Below are 22,698 nucleotides of genomic sequence, written 5' to 3'. Positions count from 1 at the left end.
GACCATGAACACATTACTGCTAGACCTGAATCTCCATGAGTAGGCTGCACAAAGCCATTTTGAAGTACTCTGCTTGTTACTAGCTTGCTACAAATAACCTTAATATCACCATACCTCATTTTCATTTGTTGAATTTTCCAACAAGAAGATAACCGGTCAATAGTTTGATGCAAGTTACTTGATTATGCAGTCACTATTCAATTAACTCTACCTTCTTACACAACTAACTCAATTAGTAAGAGTCAGACTTGGCACCTGCTAGTTTCCCAGGTTTACATATAAGCATTTTTAACTAGACTGTGAAAATAGAAGAAAGGAATGAATACATGAAATAGGAAAATTTTAGACAAACCAACCAGGAATGCTTAGCTTTGCTTGCCATATAAAATGATGAGTTTCTCACAGTGGTACACATGAAAGATTTTCCTCCAATGTTGTAGCACTAGTATAACCAAAGTAAAATAAGCATGTCTAAGCTCTCTTTGAAAAAAAAAATAATAACACAACCAACACCCTTAGGAAATAACTGAATCCACATATGCCTGTTTTGAAATGAATTGCTCTATGTGGAATGTAACCCCAGGGCTATAACTGTGCTAGAACCACACACTCTGGGGTTTTACTGCATTGCAGGAGACCTTCTACAACCATGCTATCAAGTTCAGAGGCATTTACTGGCCTACCTTTCCTCAAGATTTATCAGCCCAACACAATTTTCAAGCTGAAAATGATCAGAGGGCTGGAGCACCTCTCCTACAAAGACTGTCTGAGAGAGCTAGGGTCATTCAGCCCAGAAGAAAAAAGGCTCCAGGGATACCTTATAGCAGCCTTTCAGTAACTGAAGGGGGCCAACGACAAAGCTGGAGAGGGCATGTAGCAATGGGACAAGGGCTAATGGCTTCAAGCTGAAAGAGGATAGATTTAGATTAGATATTGGGAAGAAATTCTTTCCTGTGAGGGTGGTGAGGCACTGGAACAGGTTGCCCAAGGAAGCAGTGGATGCCTCATCCCTGAAAGAATTCAAGACCAGGTCGGCTGTGGCTCTGAGTAACCTGCTCTAGGCAAAGAGGTTTGAACTAGATCATCTTTAAGGTCCCTTCCAACCCAAACCGCTCTATGACTCTAAAGTGGCACAGACGGCACACCAGCTGGGCACTGCCACCTCAACTGCGCTTCGGCCGGAGCAGGGTGAGGCCGAGGGGCCGGCAGTAGCAGGCTCACCTGTGGCACCACTCAGCCTGAGGAGAACAGAGCCCGGTGGCGCCCGTGGACCCGCCGGCGCTGAGGGCAGGCCGCTGACGAGCGTCTCATGGGGCACCCCGAGGCACTGCCCCACCGCCCGCGCGACGGCCGCCTGAGAGCCTCCCGCTTCCCGCCACGCTCATTTTAAAGGCTTCGGTGACGTCACCGCTGAAGCGGGGCGAGCCGTTAGGCGCGCACGTGCGCCGCCCCCAGCCGGGCCCCTGGAGGTCTCCGATAGGCGGAGGCCGGGGGTGGCGCGCAGGCGCAGTGCGTGGCCGGGCCGCGGGCGGGCGGGCGGGAGGCGGCAACCGTCTGCCGCCGCCGGTGCGCGGGGGCCGTCGCTCCCATGAGCCGTCGCTGCCCGCCTGCTGCTGCCTCGCTGCTGCGGGGGTTCATCGGCCCCACTGCCCTCTGCCTGGGCAGGAGCATGAGCCTCTGCGGGGCGCCGGCCGCCTGCGCCGCGGGGCCTGCGGGAGGCGGTGGCGGCGGCGCGGGCTTTTCCTCAGCGCGGCTGAGCCCGCCCTGGCTGCGGCTGCCTGAGGTGGCGGGCGCGGAGCCGCAGCGGGCCAACGAGCTGCTGCTGCTGCTCCCGCCGGCGGCGGCCCCGCGGGGCCCGGCCCCGCCGCAGCATCATGTTGTCTACTTCCCGGGGGACGTGCAGGTACGGCGGGGCGAGCTGCCAGGGCGATAAGTAATGGCGGGTGCGGGCGGCTGAGGGGGGGGGACGACGGGTGCGGGCGGCTGAGGTGGGGAGGACGGTGGGAGCGGGGAAGCGGCGCTGAGGGGAGCCGCTGCCCGCACAGGCTCTCCGGGGGTGAGGAGGGGATGGCGGTCGCAGTCCCTGCCGGGGTGCGGGGATCCCGCCGGGGCCAGCGGAGCGCTCCCCCTCGCCCCGGGGGGAAGTAGCATCTCTCGGGCGCTCTCTGCCCGCCGCCGCCGGGTAAACGTAGCGGGAACGGGCCGTTCTTGAAAGCTGAAACGGGAGCAGCAGCGGAGGGGGAGTCTCCTTTCACAGCGCTGTCCGCCGCGCCTCTGGCGGTGACGGCTCCCTCTGAAATGGTGTCGGAGCGTCTCCGCGGAGAGAGGGCAGGTGAAGGCTCCTCTGTCAGGGAGTGGAGCGACAGGACCAGGGGTGACAGTTTTAAACCGAAAGAGAGGAGATTTAAAATAGATATTAGGAAGAAGTTTGTTACTGTGAGGGCGGTGAGACACTGGAACAGGTTGCCCCTGTGGATGCCCCATCCCTGGAGGTGTTCAAGGCCAGGCTGGATGGGGCTTTGAGCGGCCTGGTCTGGTGAAAGATGGCCCTGCCCACGGTAGGGGGGTTGGAACTCGATGATCTTTAAGGTCCCTTCCAACCCAAGCCATTCTGTGATTCTATGAAATTCTAAAACGGCAAGTTTTCCTCAGCAGGCTTGGTGCCACGTCTCTGTGCAGGTGTACAAACAGCCCACACACCGTCCGGCAGGTATTTCGTGGGCACGGACACTTTCTCAGCGTGCCCCGATGAAGACACACGCTGTCTCCAAGTTGACAAGAAGCTGAAAAGAGAGACTTTGAAGTGCTGTCCCTAAGCGTGTGGGTGACCTCTGTAAGGTTACATACGCTGGTACTCTGGGTAGTTAGCTAATCTCAAAAGTCATTACTTCTCATAAGCAAGGGTCATGTCTTTTTGTTCTGGGAAAAGCTGTTCCTTTTATGTAAGATAAAGATGCAGAATTTTGTAGATTTTCATTCTAAAGATTGGAATGGACTAAAAAAACTACCATGATTACCATTTCTGGATATGGCTTTATTATTCCTTACTAAAATAAACTAATTAGTATTATTAGCCATTATGAATTCAGGGCTGATGATGGGTCATGACTTGGCGGTTAATTTTTTTCTAACTGTGGCACATCAGGATGTGAACAAGGGGAATAAAGACTCCCTACAGCTGAATGAGAGCAATTTTTTGTGTGTGTATAAAAATAAAAAACTTATTACAAAGTTTTAAGTCAATTGTTTGTCTCTAGTATAATCAGTATTTCTGCTGATGGAGATAATACAGTAAAATTATGTATTCTGTGTTACACTAAGTTGAAAAATACCTAAATATTCTCTTGGAATGAAGTTAACAAAAATTATGAATACTTCCATGTGCTTATTTTTATTGTATTTATTTTGGAGGTGTTAAGAATATGTAGTAAAAGTATTAAAGTAGAATAAGTAAATCTAAATATGGCAGCTTCTTTAATGTGTTCTGGAAACTTAGCAAGCAAGTGCCTCTAATGGATGTTTCTCTGTTAGTTACAGTCTGTCTTATGAATAGAAGTACACTAGACAGAGCTGAAGTATTTTCACGATGTAGTAATGTGGTTTTTTTCTTTTTTTTTTACTTTATTTTTCAGAACTATCATGATGTTATGTCTTGCCACCCAGAAAACTTTCAGTGGGAGAACTGGAGTTTTGAAAATGTTGCTACCATACTTGCCCGCCGGTTCCCTAATAGCTTTATTTGGGTTGTAAAGTGTTCTCGAATGCACCTGCACAAATTCAGTTGTTACGACAACTTCGTGGCGAGCAACATGTTTGGAGCACCAGAGCACAGCACCGACTTCGGAGCTTTCAGGCATCTCCATGCGTTGCTGGTTAATGCATTCAGACTCTCTCAGAATATTCTGCTGTCCCAGAAAAGCGTGCATGGTGTCAGCAAGGATGCAAAAATAGCTGCCTGTAAATCCCAGCCGCAGTCTGTTCCTACAACAAATGGTTGCTCATCCACAGAAAGAGAGAGAGATTGTGAATGCTCTAATAATTCTGCTATGAACTTCATTATACCGTCTGCTGTAGGTGCAGTGTCGTTTACTTTGATTGGCTTCAGTAAAGGTTGTGTGGTTTTGAATCAGCTGCTCTATGAGCTGAAGGAAGCTAAAAAAGACAAGAATACAGATGCCTTCTTAAAAAACATAAAAGCAATTTACTGGTTGGATGGTGGTCACTCGGGAGGAAGCAATACTTGGGTTACTTACCCTGAAGTGCTGAAAGAACTTGCACAGACAGGAATTGAAGTTCATGCTCACGTTACACCATACCAAGTGTTTGACACAATGAGGTCGTGGATTGGGAGAGAGCATCAGAAGTTTGTACAGACACTTGAAGAATTTGGTGTGGAAATAAATGACCAACTACATTTTGCCGATGATGCTCCCTCCTTAGATAACCATTTCAGAGTTCATGAAGTATTTTGAGACTGTATGTATCTGAATAGTATATTCATTGTAAAAGCACTTTTGATACTGGAAATGTTGTCATTTAGATTTACACCTTTGAGCAGATGCTTTCTGAAGAGAATACTAAATAAGTCCTGTGTTGCTGATAGATACTATGTATAAATTTCAGAAGCTTAAAAAGGAGTATTGGGACCTCATACTTACAACAGATGTCACTTGGTTCCTGGTTAAAAAAGCGTCATGAAGAACTGTCCTATACTTTTGCTTTTGTTAAATGTGAACATTTATTTTCAAACTGTTGGAAAAATTTTTAGTCCTGGGTGTCTAATGTCATATACTGTCTTTAATGGGAGTTTAAAGTACTTAAGACTTTCAAATGTCTGGATACTTCCATTTAGTAGCTTTCAAGGCTAAAATCTTTGGGCTTTGTCAATAACAGACATAACGTTAGGATTTTGGATTAAGGAAAATGCTGATTGTTAGAACAATCTTAGTTACAGATTTTCATTAATATTGTTTTAATTAGTTAATGAAGTCTTCCGGGTTTGCAACGTTTCTCCTATTGAAACAGTGTCACAAATATTTACCTTTGGAATGGTAGTGCCAATCCATTTTCCTTCTTTATGTGCGCCTTGCTTTTTCTGTCACTGTAAAGTTTCATTGTGTAGTATCTGCTAGTGAATGGGCATTTCACCTGTGGGCTTGAAATTTTTGACATAGCTAAGTGACCAAGAATGTTGATGAGAGTGTAACTTATTGCTCTTTCGACATACCTTGCTATTGCTTTGACTAACGTCTATAAGGACCAGCAGTAATATCTGTATTTTCAAGTCAAGAGGTGTCTTTATCCCTGCCTTGAACTGGTGCGGGTTTTTTTCTTGGTAATTGCTGCATTGATGTTGATCTACGTGGAGCCGTAAGTACATAACGTATTAAAAGTTGCATAAAAATTTTAGACTGTGTTGACTGCAGCTGTTTCAAAATGTTTCAGTTTGGTGAACGATTATCTCCTTTAAACGTACAGCAGTAGCTGCTTCTACAGCCAGCCAAGAATCTATTTTCAGAGACAAATTTTCTCTTACAGAAAAAAAGTCTTCTAATTAAATACAAAGCCAGACAAATCAGAATGAAAAGATGGAATCTAGTTCAGGCCCCAAACCTCAATGTTCAGAAAGAATTGCTGAAAAATGGACAAATGAGGGTATTGGTGGAAATTTTATACTGTTGTAAGTAACTTTTTCCATTTATCTACAAATAAATCTTAGAATCACTCTTAAAGACAACTGCAGCTATTAACAATAAACCAGAAGCTTACAATGGTTTTCACTTTCCTAGAAGTATAGGAATACAAAAGCAAGTTAGCAAATCACTGAAGATTGCACAAGAAATTCAGCTCACTGCTGAAAAAAAGCCATTTTATTCGACTTTGTTCCTATGTTTGATGGCTTAGCAAAATCTTCCTCCTGCTTCTTGCTTCCCATGACTCTTACACTGTGAAAGGAAAGTCCTGGTTCATCTTTCTTCTATGTGCACCGTTAAAACTTACAAGGTTCACTGGAGGCAGTAATTTCACAGCTCTTGCAGTGGTTGTGCACACGTTAGTGAGCACTGCAGAATGAGGAAAGTGTGGTGAACTCTCAAGAGAATTTTCTTAATACTCAGAATATTAAGGGTGGTAGGATTATGCATACAGTGTGTACCTTACAATGTGAATGTGAACTCTGTTGTTAATAATAGACTAATGTACATAGTTAATCAAAAGGGGAAACAATCTATTTTAATTGATGGAGAAAAGTGGAACTAATTTATTTTAATTGGTGGAGAGAAGTGGAACATACAATCTAATTCTAACATTTTATGAAAGAATCTGAAATCTAGTTCCATGAGGTTTTTTCCTAAAACTCTCTCTTGGAGACTTTGTTCAATCCTATTTATTGATTACTTTCTTAATGGGCCTATATGTGTTGCAAGGAAGGCTGTTTCCCTTTTTTGGTCCTTTTGCTAACATTTGCACTATACACAGGGACTTTTTTCTGTAAAGGAAATATGAGTCACCAAACAAAGTGGTTTTAATATAAAGCCTACAAATTGCTTGGAATATCTTTGATTATCTACTTATAAAATAAACTTTAAAAAAAGAAACAACAGAAAACCCCAAAACACCCCACTGATCTTGCTCCCTCTCATTTCAGTCTCAGACTGACCAGGCTAACTCGATTATGCTAACACTTGCTTTGTCCAATAACAGTGCACATCACAGACCAATTTCTAAACAATTCTGTGCCAGCCAAAACAGCAGGAGTAGCTTGTTGCAAGCTTTTGGAAACAGCTATTAAAATACTGACATTTCTTCGGGAGTTTCTGGATGGCTGTCCTATGAAAATAATATTAACCTGTTTGATGGAGGCTGCTTACAATAACTGTTAAGTAGGTTCAAGTGTTGCTGTATTAATTTGAAAAATAAGCACTTTGTTATAAAACTAATCTTGTTTTGAGACTTCATGTTGTGGAGAGAAACTGGTTGTTTTTGATTCTCTAAACAGTTGTAGTACTCCATTGGAATATGCCTCTGTCGTTCACTACAATGCATGCTAAAAATAAATTTTGTAAACAGTGTCAAAAGTAAACTATTTCTAATGGGTGAAACCACTTTGATGTGACCATAAAACCATTAAACAAGGAATGTGCAGTTACGTTTTGTGGATTAAGCTTTATCAGGTGTTTGATGGGGATCTAGTTTAAAGAAACCAGCTTTATTTGATAACTTTTCTCCAAGGCAGGCTTTGTGTTTGTGTAGCCAGCATCTGTAGGTCTGAAACAGCTTACAAACATCTCACGTACATGGGAAAGCTGGCATGTACCCAAGGGTGTGAACGTTTCGGTGTTAGGATGACAGGGGTCACAGTTTGTATGAGCCTATCTTTTGACATTAACTGTAAAGGGAGTTTTTAATAAGCTTACATGTAAAGTTAAGTGATTCTCATGCTTGCTTAGAGTGGTTTGGTTCAAGATGTCTCTGGTTTTGAATGCAGTGAGCAACATTACATAGCCCTTAGTACAACATAGTATGTAATAGCTGGTGTTTTATATATTACATGCTTGTTTCTTGTCCAATAGACGAGACATTCTTCAGATTTTGAGAAATGCTAAAATGTTTTAAGCTTTGCCTGTTAAATTCCTTTAAAACAGGGCTTAGTTCTGTGAAATTATCCAGATTCTTTATGACTTACATGATTTTATTTTGTGTGCATCTTAAATACTAGAAACTTTGGTAACCTTTTTCTTATCTAGGACTAATTTAGTCACGTCTCCAAATTCTGCTGCGTAAATCAGCATCAGCCCCTGATTTTGAAAGGTGATTAAGGGTCCAAGTCTTAACATACTGCTGAAAGGAGCAATCTTTTCTGTCCTCCCATTGATAACATTGTGCTGCCTCTCATGTGGTAGCACAGGCATTTTATGGTGAGCTGTTCTATCTTACTAAACATTATTGCTGATAGAGTGCTATCTATTTAAATAGCCATAGAAATTATTTTAAATAAGACTGCAATGTCAAGTTCAGGAGTTAGGGTGTTACAACTGTGGATATTCACAGATAAAAGTGATTGTGCACGATCATGTGTTCATTTTCCCAACAGGTTTTTTAGAGCTATTTGCAGAAAGAAAATGTCACCTGTTTTTTTCTCCCCCTCGTGATTTTCACAGTCCCATCTTTCCTAAGCTAACGGTTACTTCACCATCTCTGCAGATAAACAATATTTGTTGTCTGAAACTTGAAGCACTGAGGTTAAAGTATACCCATCCATTTACCTTGAATTTTTATTTTCAATTCTTATGACTTGATATAAGAGAGAAGGTAAAGAACAGTAAAAATTTTGGAGTGTGTGTGCTTTGTTGTGAGCTGCATTTTTAGGTACATCACTGCCTAGCAGAATCCACAAACATGAATTGTGTCTGGAGCCCCTTTGCCACACAAAAGCAAAGCTCTGCGTCTTGGACTGCAATTCACGAGAGAAAGCCTCTTCAAATCATCTTTGGAGTTACTTCTTCACAATCTTTTCAATCTCATATTGAAATCTCATTTCATTTTTTTTTTTTAAGGATGGTAGATTACAGGAAAAAATAAGTTTGCTTCTGATGCTCATAATGTGATGAAAATTTAGACATTTAAAAATTGCAGATGGAGACCCTAGAGCAAGGCTGGCTTTCTGTTGGTCCTACTGGTCTCTTAACTCTGTTCAGACGCAAGGTGAAGTATTAACAGCATGATTCACTCCTGCTGACAGAACCCACACAGGATTAGTTGTTCCATATCACTGTGGAGCCCGTGAAATTCTGATTCAGGCAGTCATTTTGCATATAATGTATTTTGGGTTATAAACTAGTGATGGCTTTGTAGTTGTTTCCTGTCATTAGGGCTTTGTTACATGTTTCCAAGTGACCCAAGAAGTGCCAAATTCTACTTAAGCAAATGAACAGAAAAGCATCTGGTAGAACAAAAGGGAAAAATATATTCTTATCTGGTTTTAGTTCATGTGTATAAATATCTCATGTACTTGAAAAGGAGCAGAATGCCGTTGCTTCAAGGTTCAGAATAAATTTTCCTTCTTCTAGTGCGCTTTCAGAGAGCACTTTCAGTCACAATTGTTAGCTTCCTTTGTTAAACTGGGCACTTCAGAGCTGAGTTGTTTCTAAAGAAAGCACTGCTGCAAGACACAGAAAACAGTCAAGGACACAGCAACGCTGAAGTGCAAAACAAGGCTCATCACGTCTCCTGCACCGGAGTTTACCCTCTGAGCTGTACTCCTAAGCCTGGGTGTCAGGTAAAGCTATGGCATCCCTTACAGGCTGTCTGCATAGCTCTTCTTTCTCATTCCCCAGTGGGAGAAATACATTGATTTTGTGTGGTGGAAGTTTTAAGCAATTGTCTGTTACTGGGATCTCTGTTAATTGTTGCAAGCAATAGCTTCTGAGCATTTTTGTACAAACAGCATTGCATGTGGAGCAGTGCATTTTACATGGTTGAGCAATTCTTTTAATATTTTCAATCATCTGGTCTTAAAAATGTTGACTGGGAACATATCTGAACAATTGGAAAGGAAGTAATCTGCTCTTGTTGCTCTCAGGAATCACCACTTAAAAGAGATCATTGCTGTCAGGAGTTACCACATGGTTGAGAATAGATCAGAATCTATCCCCGGCCCCAGAGTCTGGCCCAAACCAAACCAGGACATCCTTTACCAAAAACTTAGATAACTGGAAAAAAATAATAGCTCATCTGTCCTTCTAGTAACACTGGATTCTTTAATTATTGAGTTGTAGTGACTTAGAGAGAATCCCTTGAAAAAGTTACTGTCTCAGAACTTGTGTCTTCACCACCTGTGTTGTCTGCTTGGAAACATCTAAAGGTTTCAGGTTTGGGAAGACACGTTTTGGCCAGAGGGAAATAGAAGTCTGCACAAGAGTGTTTTTGAAGCTGTGAAGTAATGCATTTGGAGATCACACAGTATGTAATACAACCTCTACTATGGTCAAATCATCCTCTAGTCAAGTTAGTCCTGTTGTGGGACTAACAGTGTGAATGAGGCCAATAGTTTCATCTTGCACATTTAAAGAGTCAAACCCTTTCACATCAGGCATTTAACTTGACACTTGCATTAAGAACCTAGAGCCTGTGTGGATCCTGAGAGAAACACATTCTTAAATTAGGTACATCAAATCTTCAGCACATACACGATGGGCAGATTTGTAATGATCTGTTTAGTAGTTTGACAAGAAAATATTTTGACCTGTTTTTTTTTCATTTGATTCTTTCCACAGCAACCACACCAAGCAAAATGTAGAAAACATTTATCTTCTGAAATTATTTGTCATCCTTTATATTTCATATGACCAAGAATAAACAATTCTTTCTGGGTATTGATCTGCAATGAATTTACATTTTAAAAACCTCAGTCACCAAATTTTTAGAGTAATTCAAAGATGTGGGCCAAGTTCAAACTGCTGATTTCAGATACTGTCTATATTTAAGCATCTTAACTCATCCTGGGCTGTCTGCATCACCTGACTCCTCTGTTGCAGACCCTGTTTGAAGTGGCTGGTTTGAATGCTTAAGATGGTCAGGGTTTATTTTTCTACTACCTGTTAGCACAACTTCATCTGTTTTATTGTGGCATGATCCTGTATTGCTTTAGCTCTCTAAAGGGCAAACTTCCACCAAATGTCATTAGCTCTAGTTCTATGTGTTATTTCAGTAATGGATTTTTAAGTCTGGCTACATGTATTCTCACTGTGTTAGCTGGAAGTTATTCCTTTAATGCTTTTATCATTCACTCATCACTTTATTGCCTGTTTCACACCATGTAGCATAGTGGTTTGAAAGCACAAAGTAATTTTATTATTTCTTTTAAACACAGTAACTTAAACATGTTTAAGCTGCTTGGTTTCTTCTTTTGTAGCATTTAAGAAACAATAGTTTTATAGAAGTTATTAACTAAGAAATTGAAGAAACTGGTTCAAAGTAAAAGCACTGACAGAACAATTACTGCTGTACTCTTCCCACTGATCTACATAAAATAGTTTATGTTGATCTTTCATGAATATGCACTTACCTCACATCTGGTGGGGTTACTGACAATCTTAGAGAAGCAAAAACCAAAGGGGTCATGGGGAAGGAAAAAAACCCAACCCACTGTCATTGCAGAGATTTCCCATAGCACACTGGAAGCAGAGCATGAGCAGGACTGGGTTATCCATCAGGGGGAAATAACTCAATTTGCTGACATATAAAAATAAAATAAAGGTTTCATTTTAAAGTTGGTAGTGTGAAGAGGAAATAGCTGCACTTGTTATAGCACTTGGCTCACATTTAATTCAGCGTGATCCTCTCTTCCCAGCAAGACACACAGTTCCCAATCCAAACGTCACGCTAGCCTAAACAAGAGAATTATTGCAGCTTTCCTGCTGGGCTACCTCAGCACTAATAACTGCAACTGAGGGATTCAAAGGTTTCACTTGGCCTAAGGTGTTTAGATTAATAGTTCAATACTCCTTTACAAAATAAAAAGGAGGTTTGAAAAATACTCAGAATGACAGCCTGAATACTTGTGGCTTGGTGGATCTTATTTATGCTTTTACATACAAAGTATGAAACACGTATTATTGAAAGTCACTATTAGGTGGCACAGCAGTGAATGCGTTTGACCCACAGGATTTTTCCCCTTTTACTTCTCCCCAGGAGCCCCAAATGGCTCCCAGCCACCCTCCAGAGCAAAGCAGGCACTTCTCGCAAGCTGGGACATAAGCAGATTGCTCATACACTGATTGCTGCTCCACGAAGCTTTCCTTATTTATACTCGTGTGTTGAAGGGGGCTGCAAACACCAAACGAGCACTTGGAGAATCAAGAAATGGCAGAATGGGGGATCAGCACGGTACTTCTCTGTACTCACACACTGAGAAACTGCCGGTGGTTGGAGTGCACAGAGATAGCAGCCGTGCAGGCTCAGTGCTGGGACACAGCTCTGCGTAGCCCTGCAAGCTCCCTGAGCCTCTCCGTTTAGTCCAAACGCACAAAGACCATGCTCTGAACACCTCTGCAGAACAATGCAGATGGGGCCCTCGACACCACCAGTCCAACAAAGCCAAAAGGCTTCCCCAGCCTGACGGCCACAGAGATCCTGTCTCAGCAGTGTGCACAAGCAATCCTTGTTCATTTTCAAACAACAATTTTGGGAGACCTATTTGTGATCCCAAATTTAAATTCTACCCTCAGAACGTACAATGATGCCCATCAGAATCGCTTGGCTGATTCCATTCATGCCTATTCATTAAGATGGCCGAGTGCCCATTCACATGGGAGCAGGCTATTTTCACTGTGCTGAGCTGCCAAGAACAGGTTTAGAAGAACAATCTGCACAGTGTTGCAAGCCCCTGCTCCTCCGGAGAAAGTTTTTTCCAGCACATTATTAAGACTACTTATTTAGTTTAAGAGCTTTTGACAAGTTAGTTCTCAAAAAAAAACTCCACAAAACCCTGCTGGAAGTAACAGGCTGACCTAAATGTGAGATAAATGCTGCGTTCCCCAAACAGCACAAGTCCTACTATCAGAGCGATTCCAGAGAGAGGATGACAACCCCTCTTTTCTGCGAGATGCTTATCTTTATTTCACAAGGTTTTTGTAACCATCTACAATCCCTCTACAACAGGCTCCACGCCAAAAGGTGCAATGCACCCCCCTTTCATATGGTAACATAATGCATCTCAAACACCTCTCCCTATAGATTCTGCATCTAATTCAGAACTATGACCTTCATTTCAGATTCTAGGACTGAAGCTGGATGGATTTGTGGGCGCACACAGCTGCAGGAACAGCAGTGCTGCCCAGCTGCACCGGGGCAGCCACAAACAAGGTTTGCTGCACAGTACCTTGCCCAGCTAGGAAAGGGGTACATCATTTACCTTGCAGTCAAGCTGCTGCACAATTCTAAGCTTAACCTCGCATGATTATCTTTTGCTGGTTTTCTCATGCTCACTCTCAGTTTCACCACAAGAGGGCGCAGAAAATCCCCACTCTTGCTCCCAGGCTATTACTCAAAACATGACCCTTAGGAACCACCACCAATGGCTTTCTTCAACCCCCTCAGAAACCACTACTGTTTCCCTAAACTTTAGTAAATGAGGTGGCATTCAGGAAGATATTCAGTTACTCCTAAGCACACATGCTGTCTGCCCAGCCCACGTACCAAAACTGTTGTTCAGAAAAAATTCAGAGCACTCCAAAAAACATAGAGTTGTCAGTGCAGGCACTGCAAATGTATGCCTCATTATAGAAGAGAGACCATCTCCAGATCAAGCAGATTGTGCACTCCCTGCATATGAAGAAAAAACAACCAAAAAAATCTACAAAATAAACATCCATCTATAACAAAGTCTATCAACATAGTTTTTATTAGTCTTACAGAAAGTGTGTGTATATACACATGGACCGTTTCCATAACATACCATTCCCTACTTTCACAGGAGCTTGCTGGATCCCAGTGTGTTATTTTATCCATAATCATTCCTATAAGCTTTTTCTTGGATGCGTAACACCATTCTCCGCGCATAAAAATCCCTATATTCCTCAGGTAGTTCCTCAAGTGTTTTCAAGGCCCTGTCCAAGATCTGTATAGCTCTAGAAGCTGCAGTGGGATCTTTATTTCCATAAGTGTCAGTCTTATCATAGGACTCAGCAGGAAGATGCTTCCAAAAGACATTCAGTGCCACTCCAAATTCCTCAGAAATCACATTGTGGAACCACAAAGCTGTAGAAAGAAGAATGTCTAAAATGAAAACTATTATCTGAAACTTCCATGTGACTCACGACACGGGTCAGAATTATCCAAACTAAATATAGTTGAGGAAAAGTCTCAACTACTGTATTTTTTGTTTATTTATAGAAATTAATCCCTGGATATATTGTGTTGTACCAAATTTAAGAAATTCTTCGAGATGTTCACATTGATCCATAATTTCACACAAAAGTAACAATTGCTGAAGTATAAAGAGATACTCAAAGGCAAACAAGCGATAAGCATGTGTAGGATGAAAAGAAGACATTTTCCCTGTTCACTTCACTCATCTCTACTCTGAATGCAGATACTTATTTTCATAGATTTACTCCCTAACCTTGCACAGATTGTCCAAGCATTAATGTAAACCACCAGTGTCAGCCAGGTTACCCATGCAAGTTTTTTATCTTTTTATAGGAAAGTCATGAGGCTTTTCAACTGAATCATCATGGCTGTCATAAGGAAGCAAAGACATTTTTGCTTCATCAAGTACATTTTAAAAATAAGCTTAATATGGCATATTTACCCTATTTCAATTTTAAGCTAAAAGATTGAATGCTGTGCTTGTTGCAGCTTAGTTGCTTGTATGTGCTGAAGATGTCAAAAAAAGCTTATTCTGAGAAATGAACAAGTTTCTTTCAGGATAGGAAGAGGGGCTGCTCTCTTCCTTCTCCATAATAACCACATACATTTCTCAAAGAACATCTTTTTCAGCAGTTAGCACCCCAGAATGCTGAAAAAGCTAGTACCTTTCTCTGGACTCAAAAATCCCAGTCAAAATTTCTTAAGAGTACTGAGTGTCTCTTACTTGGACCAGCACACCTACTGGCAAAGACAAACTGGAATCTGTACTGCAGGGAACAAACCCAAAATGATGTATGCTGACATTAGCAACAGCGTGACATACCTTCACTAACTCTAATGAAAAGTTTCATCAGAAAGAAACACAAATGGTAAACTCAAAATTAGGTAACGGGTCCAAGGCTAAGAATCTATTTTAGATCTTCCTAAAAAGCTACTGCCTTCTTGTTTATGGGCCTGTTTATAGTGCCCAGACAATATGAAAAGCAGCAGAATAAGTATCTGCCACAAGCTCATGGTGAGTAAAAATGAAAAATTATCAAGTAGGAATAGTGCAATAGTGCCTCCCTCTGATCACCAGAATTGTCATCTCAGCCCATGAAGCAGCTTTATATTTTCTGCTTGTGCAGAAAAATGAGTAGGACTTGTCTTTCCATTCCCCAAAAGTGATTATAAATTTCTAGATGGCCCAATAACTCTACCATCCTTAATTCTCTTCAAATCACGTGCCTCACAGTTCTTAAGTGCCAGAGCTACAGAAGAACAAAAATGGTACTTCACTCAAATTCTGTCATTAGAAAATTTAGGTCACTGAAGTAATTTCAGGTTTCACAAGTTGATTTTGTAGTACTAATCTATTAAGACACGAATTCAGAAGCATACAGTGTAATCTTAAGGGAAGGTAAGATTTGCAGGTAGATGTAATAATACCTTTTATTAAGCTAATTACTACATTTGGCAGAAGTAGACAAGTTTTGATAATGTCTTTAGATGTTCCTACTTATAACACAGAAATGCTTTAGTAACCTCTTACCATCTCTAGAAATGAAAAATTGTAAACAAAACTTTAAAACACAACATAGTCAGAAACTATTTGTTACTTACCTGGAATAAATAACACATCTCCTGCTTCCAGGAAACATTGATAGCGCTTGGCTTTCACAAAAAGGGGATATTTTTCCAAGTCTGGGTTATCCACATCCAGCACCTCTGATTTAGTACCTAAGGAAGTTTTCAGAAGTAAAGAGTAAACGTTCCTACTCTTCCAACAGTAACAAAGCATTATCACATTGCTGGAAATGCCAGTTCTTTAATAAAATTTAATACTGGTTTATCATTCTGTAACTCTTTTAAAAACCAGGCAAACCTGATGGCACTCCTTATTTAGTGAGGAGACATGTTCTCCTGCTGTCCATATTTCTCCTGTAAATGCAACCTTATAAACACTAAAATACACTTTCCCTGACATATAAAAGGCTGTTTTGAATCCAGAGAGAGCACTGTACTCCTCCACAGCTAGGGACTGAAAACAGTACCTGGCAAAGCTGCTGTGCTCCTTTGCATATTTCCTAACCTGCCCTACTAAAATAATGATTAGCTTTGACCAAACAGCATCAGAATTGTGAGACCAAATGACTTCTTTTATATCAAACTGTCTGTTAGTGATTTTTTTCTTCTGCAGTGCAAAACCTGTGAGCTGGAACGGCACCTACAATCACCAAATTCTGAACTAGATAAATGTGGCACGCATACCTGATAAATATAAATACGGTGCATCTCGAGGACTGTACAAAACAACTCGTTTTTTCCCTGTTACTTGGATTAAGAAGTTATCCATTACCTGGAATAAGCATAGTAAGACAGATGTCAGCCAAGAGTTAAGAATGAGTACACAGCCTGCAACCAATCTAAAATATCATCAGCTTAAAAGAGGGAATTATTAAAACGTTCATATGTTAAGAATTAGCTAAAAGAGCTTCCATGCAGAGTTAATCTAAAATACTCAAGAATGTGAGTTACTTTAACCTCTTAGCTGCACATTCTTGACAAACAGTACATTTGGAAACACAATATTGCTTTCCAACAACTTTAAGTTTTTCCTTAAATAGGAATCAAGTTCTTCCGTCTTAAAACAAAGACATACCATACTTTAGATGTATAAACCAGCAAAATATAAACCAAAATATATTTGGGATTCCTTTTCTTTTTCAGTGCTACCTCTACCTCATTTTGCTGACTTTCTATTGATAAAGGATTTTTTTTCCTAATTACAATGCAAAAACCTATTTTTCTTATAAATACATTTATTAATAAATGCACTGCACAATGCAATTGTGAGATAATCTTATTTGGCATCTACCACATTGCAGCAACAAACCACCCAAATCATTGTACAATTACCAACACTCTGGCCACTAGAATTGAAAAAAAGAAGATAATCTTGAAGATGAAAATGTTGACATTTTCCGTGTTCCAGATTTTTAACTGAAACTCAAAACAGTAAAAAAATATGTGAAGTTCGTCATTAACTGATCTTTTTCACAGATTTGCACCTTCATATCTCAACTCTGTATTGCCATCTGCAACATTTGATGCTAAACACATGTATTACCTACATCATAATGTGTCCATAATTGTAATCCAGCTGAGCTGATGCGGAAGACACTAGAGAAAAACTGTTCCTTCTCAAAATACTCTGGAATCTGAATATCTTCTGCCAAATTAGGAAACTGCTTTCTGATATCTGCAATATCCTGAAACAAAAAGGACATAACTCTTAGAAACCCATATAAGCACACTAAAATAAGGGAGCACTTCACTATCATTTCCCATTATACGAAACACAGGGCTAGAACTTCAGTGTTGGTGAATAGCTGCAAATAGCAATGCTTTTTGGTGGTCACCCTTTCAGCATTGACTTGGTCAATGATATTAATAAGAACAGACAGGGAGATGCTTGGAACCATGGCTGCTGAAAATCACACTGAAGAAGCAAGAGATCATCAGAAATCCTTTTATGTTAGTTTACAACAAAAGTTAAAAAATGGGAGGTGAGGAAGGTGTCTCTTCAGTGATCAGCTAAACTCTTGTATAACAGCAACTATTTTAGACACTTAGGTTTAAATATTCTGACCTAAATCCATTCAAATTCAGAGGCCAAGTGACCATAAGCAAGGTGTATGCCTGTACTACACAGCCAGCAGATGAAAACAGGCTTTAAAAAATACTCCTGAACTGCTACTTTACAATATTAGAACTGTAATCTCAAGTAACTCACCTTCCTAGCATCTGCACCCACTGACCGCAAATAGTACTTTTCATCCTGAAGAAAAAACAAAACAAAACAAGAGTTTTGGGTTTTTTTTAATATTAATTACAAACACACTTGAACAGAGAGCCTGAATTTTTCTCACCAGTCTAATGCAGGGCTTCATTGAAAAACAGTACAAATAAATGGCACTTACAAATTCAGCTACTTTGGTTTTACTGCCTTTACTCTACTGCTCCCTGCTGTTCATCTCAAGACATCGGAAAAATATGTTATTTAACTGAGAGCGGAAGAGTGAAATAGGGGGAGACTGCCAACTCCTTTAGCATTGCTGTTACTAAACACATTCAAAGCAAAGGCAAATTATACTTTAAGTTCTTCAGCACACTGATGCAGGAAGCTATTTCAATTGGCTTCAACGTATTCTATGTAGCATAAAAGGTGAAAGCATGTCTGCATTGAGAACTGCTTGCTTCCCAATCACAGTTACTTGAAAAATCTCTAATTTGAACAGTTCCATAAAGACAGCCACACATTTGCTACTCACAAACTATGTTACAATAAATCTGTATTTGTATTTTGATAGCAGATGTAATCAAATCAAATAGCTTAATGATATCTTCTTGCAAAACTAACACATTGACAAAAACTAAATTTATTGCAATAACTAAATGATAGTTATTATTCTAAAGCAAGGTTTGATTTCTCAATTTTATCCTGGAATTTTTTTGCCATGTAAGTGGTTTTTGTTAACAGAAACAGGACCACTGAAGTTAACCACACTGTACACTGACATGGCTCCAAGCCACACAAAACAGTTAAATCTAAGATTAAGTGCGTTACTGGAGTAAGACTTTAAATCACAAACCATTGTTTTCCCCTCCATATACTGGCAAAATAACTGATAGAAGTACCTGTCTCACTAAGGAAATTACCTCAGAAAGAAAGTATTCCCTGTGTTTGACTTCAGCTGCTCTTCGTACAAATACATCAAAAGGCAGAGTTCTGAAATATAAATATTTAAATTTATACAATGAATCAATGTAAATTAACACATGGTCTAAATGCCAGGTTTAAAATCATAAGCTCTCTTACCATATCTAGTATAACTGAAGATGCAATATGCTGCCTTTTTTTTTTTTTTAACACAGTGACTAATCAGTGTTTGCAGTGGATGTTTGAAGAGTTCTACTGAGAAATAAATCCTTCACTTAAAGTCTCTGCTTTAGTAAATTGCTCCAGTATAGCTGCAAACAGAATCATGTAATTGCTGATGCTGGAAGGTCCTCCAGTCCAATCCCCTTCCCAAGAGCAGGGTCTACTACAGTAGATTGCCCAGAAGAGCTGGGTTTTGCTTATCTCCAAGGATGGAGACTCCATAACCTCTCCAGGCGCCCTGTTCCATTGTTTGATCACTCTCACTGTAAAAGAGGGGTTTGGTTTTTTCAAATAGTTTAACAGAATTTCCTGTATTTCAACTTTTGCCCGTTGCCCCTCATCCTGCCACCACGAACCACTGAGAAGAATCCGGCTCCATTTTCTTTACTCCCTCCATCAACTATGAATACACTTTGGTAAGACCCTCCCTTAAGCTGAATGGTTTGAGTCACAGTGCAAGAAATTTCTTCACTGTCAGATTAGACTCCAACTGTGGCCAATACCTGACAGTATTTGCTTAGACTATTTCTCTAACAGTGTGACATTTTAAGGCTTGTTTACTGTGCACTTTTATAAATGTGCAGAAAAGCTTAGCATCAAGAAAACTACTGCTGGTGACATACGTATGTTTATATATATGCATTTTCTGCTATAAATTTGTGCATGAACACAGCTACCTGTCTTCATTTGTAGATCTTTAAAATTTATTTTAGTTATATAGCACATATTTAAAAAAATTCAGATAAGCTGAGCAAAGCACAGGAATCTTGGTATTTTCAAGTGTTTCTTTACAGTTTTCCTTGAATTTCTTTAATAAAACTTCAGAAAATTCAAAAATAATCATTGGTCATTAAAGCCCAGACCCTCTGAAGTCAATAATAGTGTTATATGTTTTTTTAAACAATGGGAGCTTTTCATAAGGATTACAGATTTTGGCATCAGTTCATAGCTGAATGCAAACCACATACAAGTAGTAATATGACAAGCATTCCTTGTTATGAATTCAATGTTATGTTCATTCAATTCACCATCTCACGTCATCACTGGATAACAAATGTATTGCTTGTCAACAGCACATTTCAGAGCAGTCACCAAGTACCCAGAGTTAAGATGAAACTATCCTCAAGCAAAATTTTTCATGATCCTGCTATACTTTCTACCAGAATGCGACCTGCATCTGACAGCACTCAGACCCCTTCTCTAAACATTTGAGGCTTGTTTGTAACAGTCAAATACAACAACCACCCCAGTCAATGGAAAAACAAATAAACAAACAAACAAAAACTAACCCTCTAACTTCAGCCGAACTGTTGCATCATGCTTATTTACTGAAGAAAAGTGAGAGCACAGCTCCATGACAGCTTAAACTGATGCATGCTGGTGCTGCCACAGCTCTGCCCTTGCTGTCTACCCTAATCATCACATCTCCTCCCTTACGCTAGCGCTGGCACTCATCTGACCTCAGGGTGAACCTGCTAGCAAAGCTAAAACAGCAGAAAAACATTCAGGTTTCGGCAGCACATCACAAAGTGGCTGAATGAACTCCAGAACCAACACAAAGACAGGGGTAGGAGCACGCAACTTAAAACAAGACTGCAGTACTACTCATGTACATCAGTTTAAAATCACGGAACTGCATGTTAAATCCTCATTGTTTCTATTCTATTCTTATTCTCCCTTCACATTAGAATGAGAGGCTTGCTGTGGAAAAGGTCACAGCTTCCTGAATTTCAAGTTAAGTAGACGAAACTCCTAACACTTGCTATAACGAAGGGTCATCAGAGCACCTCCATGAGGCTGTCTACAGACCCGCTAAAACTAGCCTGCAGGATCAACTGGGTGTGAACTCACAGTAAGAGATATTATAATAAGAAACAAAATAGAGCAGGGAAAAGGAAATATGGAGATAAGGCAAAATCATTCAAGTACAACCTAATTTCAAAGATTCAAAAGTTCAGTATGCAGTGAACAGAGTATAGCATGATTATAGGGTGTTTTTTCCCCTGAACAGGCTCCACTCATAGAAACTTGTAGCTTGTTTACACTTACAGCGTACACATCAGCCTTTTTAAAAGTTTAATGGACTGATCACATCTTGTTCCCACTTAGGGAAAAAAAGCAACAACTGAAATAAAGGTATTTACCCTTGAAGGGCAACACAATGACTGAGATTAGACGAACTCTGAAGAAATGTTTTGGCAGCTACATGAGAGGAACTTCAGAGAAGATCAAGAGTTTATGTGACCCATATCAAGATTAAAGAGCTGGTGAAACGTGTGGTATCCAGTAGTTTGAACATTCTGAGAACTGCACGTGCAAACTTTGAAAGGAGCTTGGTTTTAATTAGTAACATCCCTCTAGAGTGGAATAGAATGCTTGCCACATGCCAGCATTCAAAGAGGTTCAGACACATGCCAAGTCAAAAACTATCACTGTTCAGTAACACTGAAAATGCACCATATAATTAGAACAAAATAACATATCATCTAGTATCGTGGGGTTTTGGGGTTGGGTTGGTTTTTTTTTTAAACTAATTCCAGGAAATGTCAGGCTCAAATTTCCTGCAAGAGTGGTCTGTCAAAATACTTCTTCATGCCATCACTTTTAAGGCCTTGTTTGGCTCCTCCTTTCACCCTGTCATGAAACACCCATTCAGGGTGTTGAGATATTTATAGAATGAAGAGGGGGAAATCAAAGACAGGACTTAGATATGTAATTTAAAGTTTTCACAAAGTATCTTCATATTTTCACCCTCAGCTTCAAATAGATGCACTCTATGTCTGAAAGTTAGAAGCACATGCCTTCAAAATACAAGAGTCCTTGGAATAAAGTACCTATACACAAAGTTCTTACTGAGGAAGTCCATCTGTGGCACTGCAGAAACATGGATTTTTACTTCTTTAGATCCTTCAGCATTGCTCAGGTAATCTACTGTCCATTTGGTTATGCAAGTGCCCAGTTCCATTCCTTTCAGCACTACTGGCATTCTCTAAGGAACAAAAAAAAATTCAATAGTAAAATGATCATAGCATCCAGTGGAAAAAAAATCAGAATTAGTTTTTCAAACAAAGCACACACAAACAAGACAGTTGAATCCCAGGACTCGCTACACAAAGTCACAACTGATTTGGTCACAAATGAACAAAGTGAATCAGAAGACTGAATGTAGACACAGCATGCAGTAGACTGTGGGACTGTTTCTCTAGTTACTATATCCTCTTTCCTAGCAGGGTTAGGAAAGATCCGGAGAGGCAAAGACAACTTTAACACTCAATTTTGTGCTGGAGCCATTAAGTAATGTAGCCAGGCTAAGGAATAATTTTAGCCATTCCAGCCAGGGCTTAGCAAAAAACAGATAAAAAACCATACAATTAAGGTGTAGACTGTGAGTGGTGGTGGTGCTATACATTCTCATGAAAGAAACTCTTTCCACCTATACTAATGCTCCTTGACGCTGTCAACCATGAAAAGGCTTGATCCAGTGCACACAGAAGAATCAGAAAGAAGACATTTTCGCTTCGAATCGGCACGAAAATTGAAGCAGTGACGACAAGGCAACAAAACCAGCAACCGCCAAGCTTTTTTTTTTATAACCACCGTCAAAGCAAATGAACGGGCAGAGAGACCACTTGTCCGAACGCCTCAGCACCTCGGGAGAGGTTTCTGCCGCCAGAAAACCCTCCTTATTCTAAGATCGTTCCATTGAACGGCTCGCGGTATCTCCGGGGAATCACTCCAAGCCCCGAACCTGCGGCCCGGCCCGCTCCGGCGAGGCCCCCCTCACCCCGCCCAGCGACAGGGCGGCTGCCCCGGACCCGCCGCGGTTCCCGGAGCCCCCTCCTCCCGCCGCAGAGCCGCACCCGGGGGTAAACGTCTCGCAGGAACTGCTCCCGTGTGACCGCCGC

General features: G+C 40.7%; 2 protein-coding genes across 3 annotated transcripts in view; one reads left to right on the top strand and one right to left on the bottom strand.

The window, feature by feature from the left end:
- The first annotated feature begins 1,570 nt into the window (after window positions 1–1,570).
- On the top strand, window positions 1,571–10,883 carry LOC106895331 (chromosome unknown open reading frame, human C2orf69). The gene is made up of 2 exons (XM_014954700.1): window positions 1,571–1,903; window positions 3,633–10,883. Exons 1-2 carry the CDS (start codon window positions 1,589–1,591, stop codon window positions 4,470–4,472), a joined length of 1,155 nt encoding a protein of 384 aa, XP_014810186.1. The 5' UTR covers window positions 1,571–1,588; the 3' UTR covers window positions 4,473–10,883.
- Window positions 10,884–13,383: 2,500 nt separating this feature from the next.
- The window catches only part of TYW5 (tRNA-yW synthesizing protein 5), a 9,844-nt gene continuing 529 nt past the window's right edge, over window positions 13,384–22,698 (bottom strand). Inside the window, exons 1-8 of one of the 2 annotated variants that reach the window (XM_014954579.1) lie at window positions 22,654–22,692; window positions 21,628–21,782; window positions 18,571–18,640; window positions 17,645–17,689; window positions 16,983–17,120; window positions 16,120–16,207; window positions 15,472–15,588; window positions 13,384–13,758 (exon numbers count right to left, since the gene is read on the bottom strand). In XM_014954579.1, the coding sequence (XP_014810065.1) occupies window positions 13,502–13,758; window positions 15,472–15,588; window positions 16,120–16,207; window positions 16,983–17,120; window positions 17,645–17,689; window positions 18,571–18,640; window positions 21,628–21,779 (867 nt within the window). In that variant the 5' untranslated portion in view covers window positions 21,780–21,782; window positions 22,654–22,692 and the 3' untranslated portion in view covers window positions 13,384–13,501. Of the gene's footprint in view, window positions 13,759–15,471; window positions 15,589–16,119; window positions 16,208–16,982; window positions 17,121–17,644; window positions 17,690–18,570; window positions 18,641–21,627; window positions 21,783–22,653; window positions 22,693–22,698 lie in introns of those variants that run through there. The other variant, XM_014954580.1, reaches the window with a different exon arrangement.

Source organism: Calidris pugnax, unplaced genomic scaffold, assembly GCF_001431845.1.
Source record: "Calidris pugnax isolate Ruff unplaced genomic scaffold, ASM143184v1 scaffold103, whole genome shotgun sequence".
NCBI classification, from domain to species: Eukaryota; Metazoa; Chordata; class Aves; order Charadriiformes; family Scolopacidae; genus Calidris; species Calidris pugnax.
This window is presented reverse-complemented; position numbering and strand designations above follow the sequence as displayed.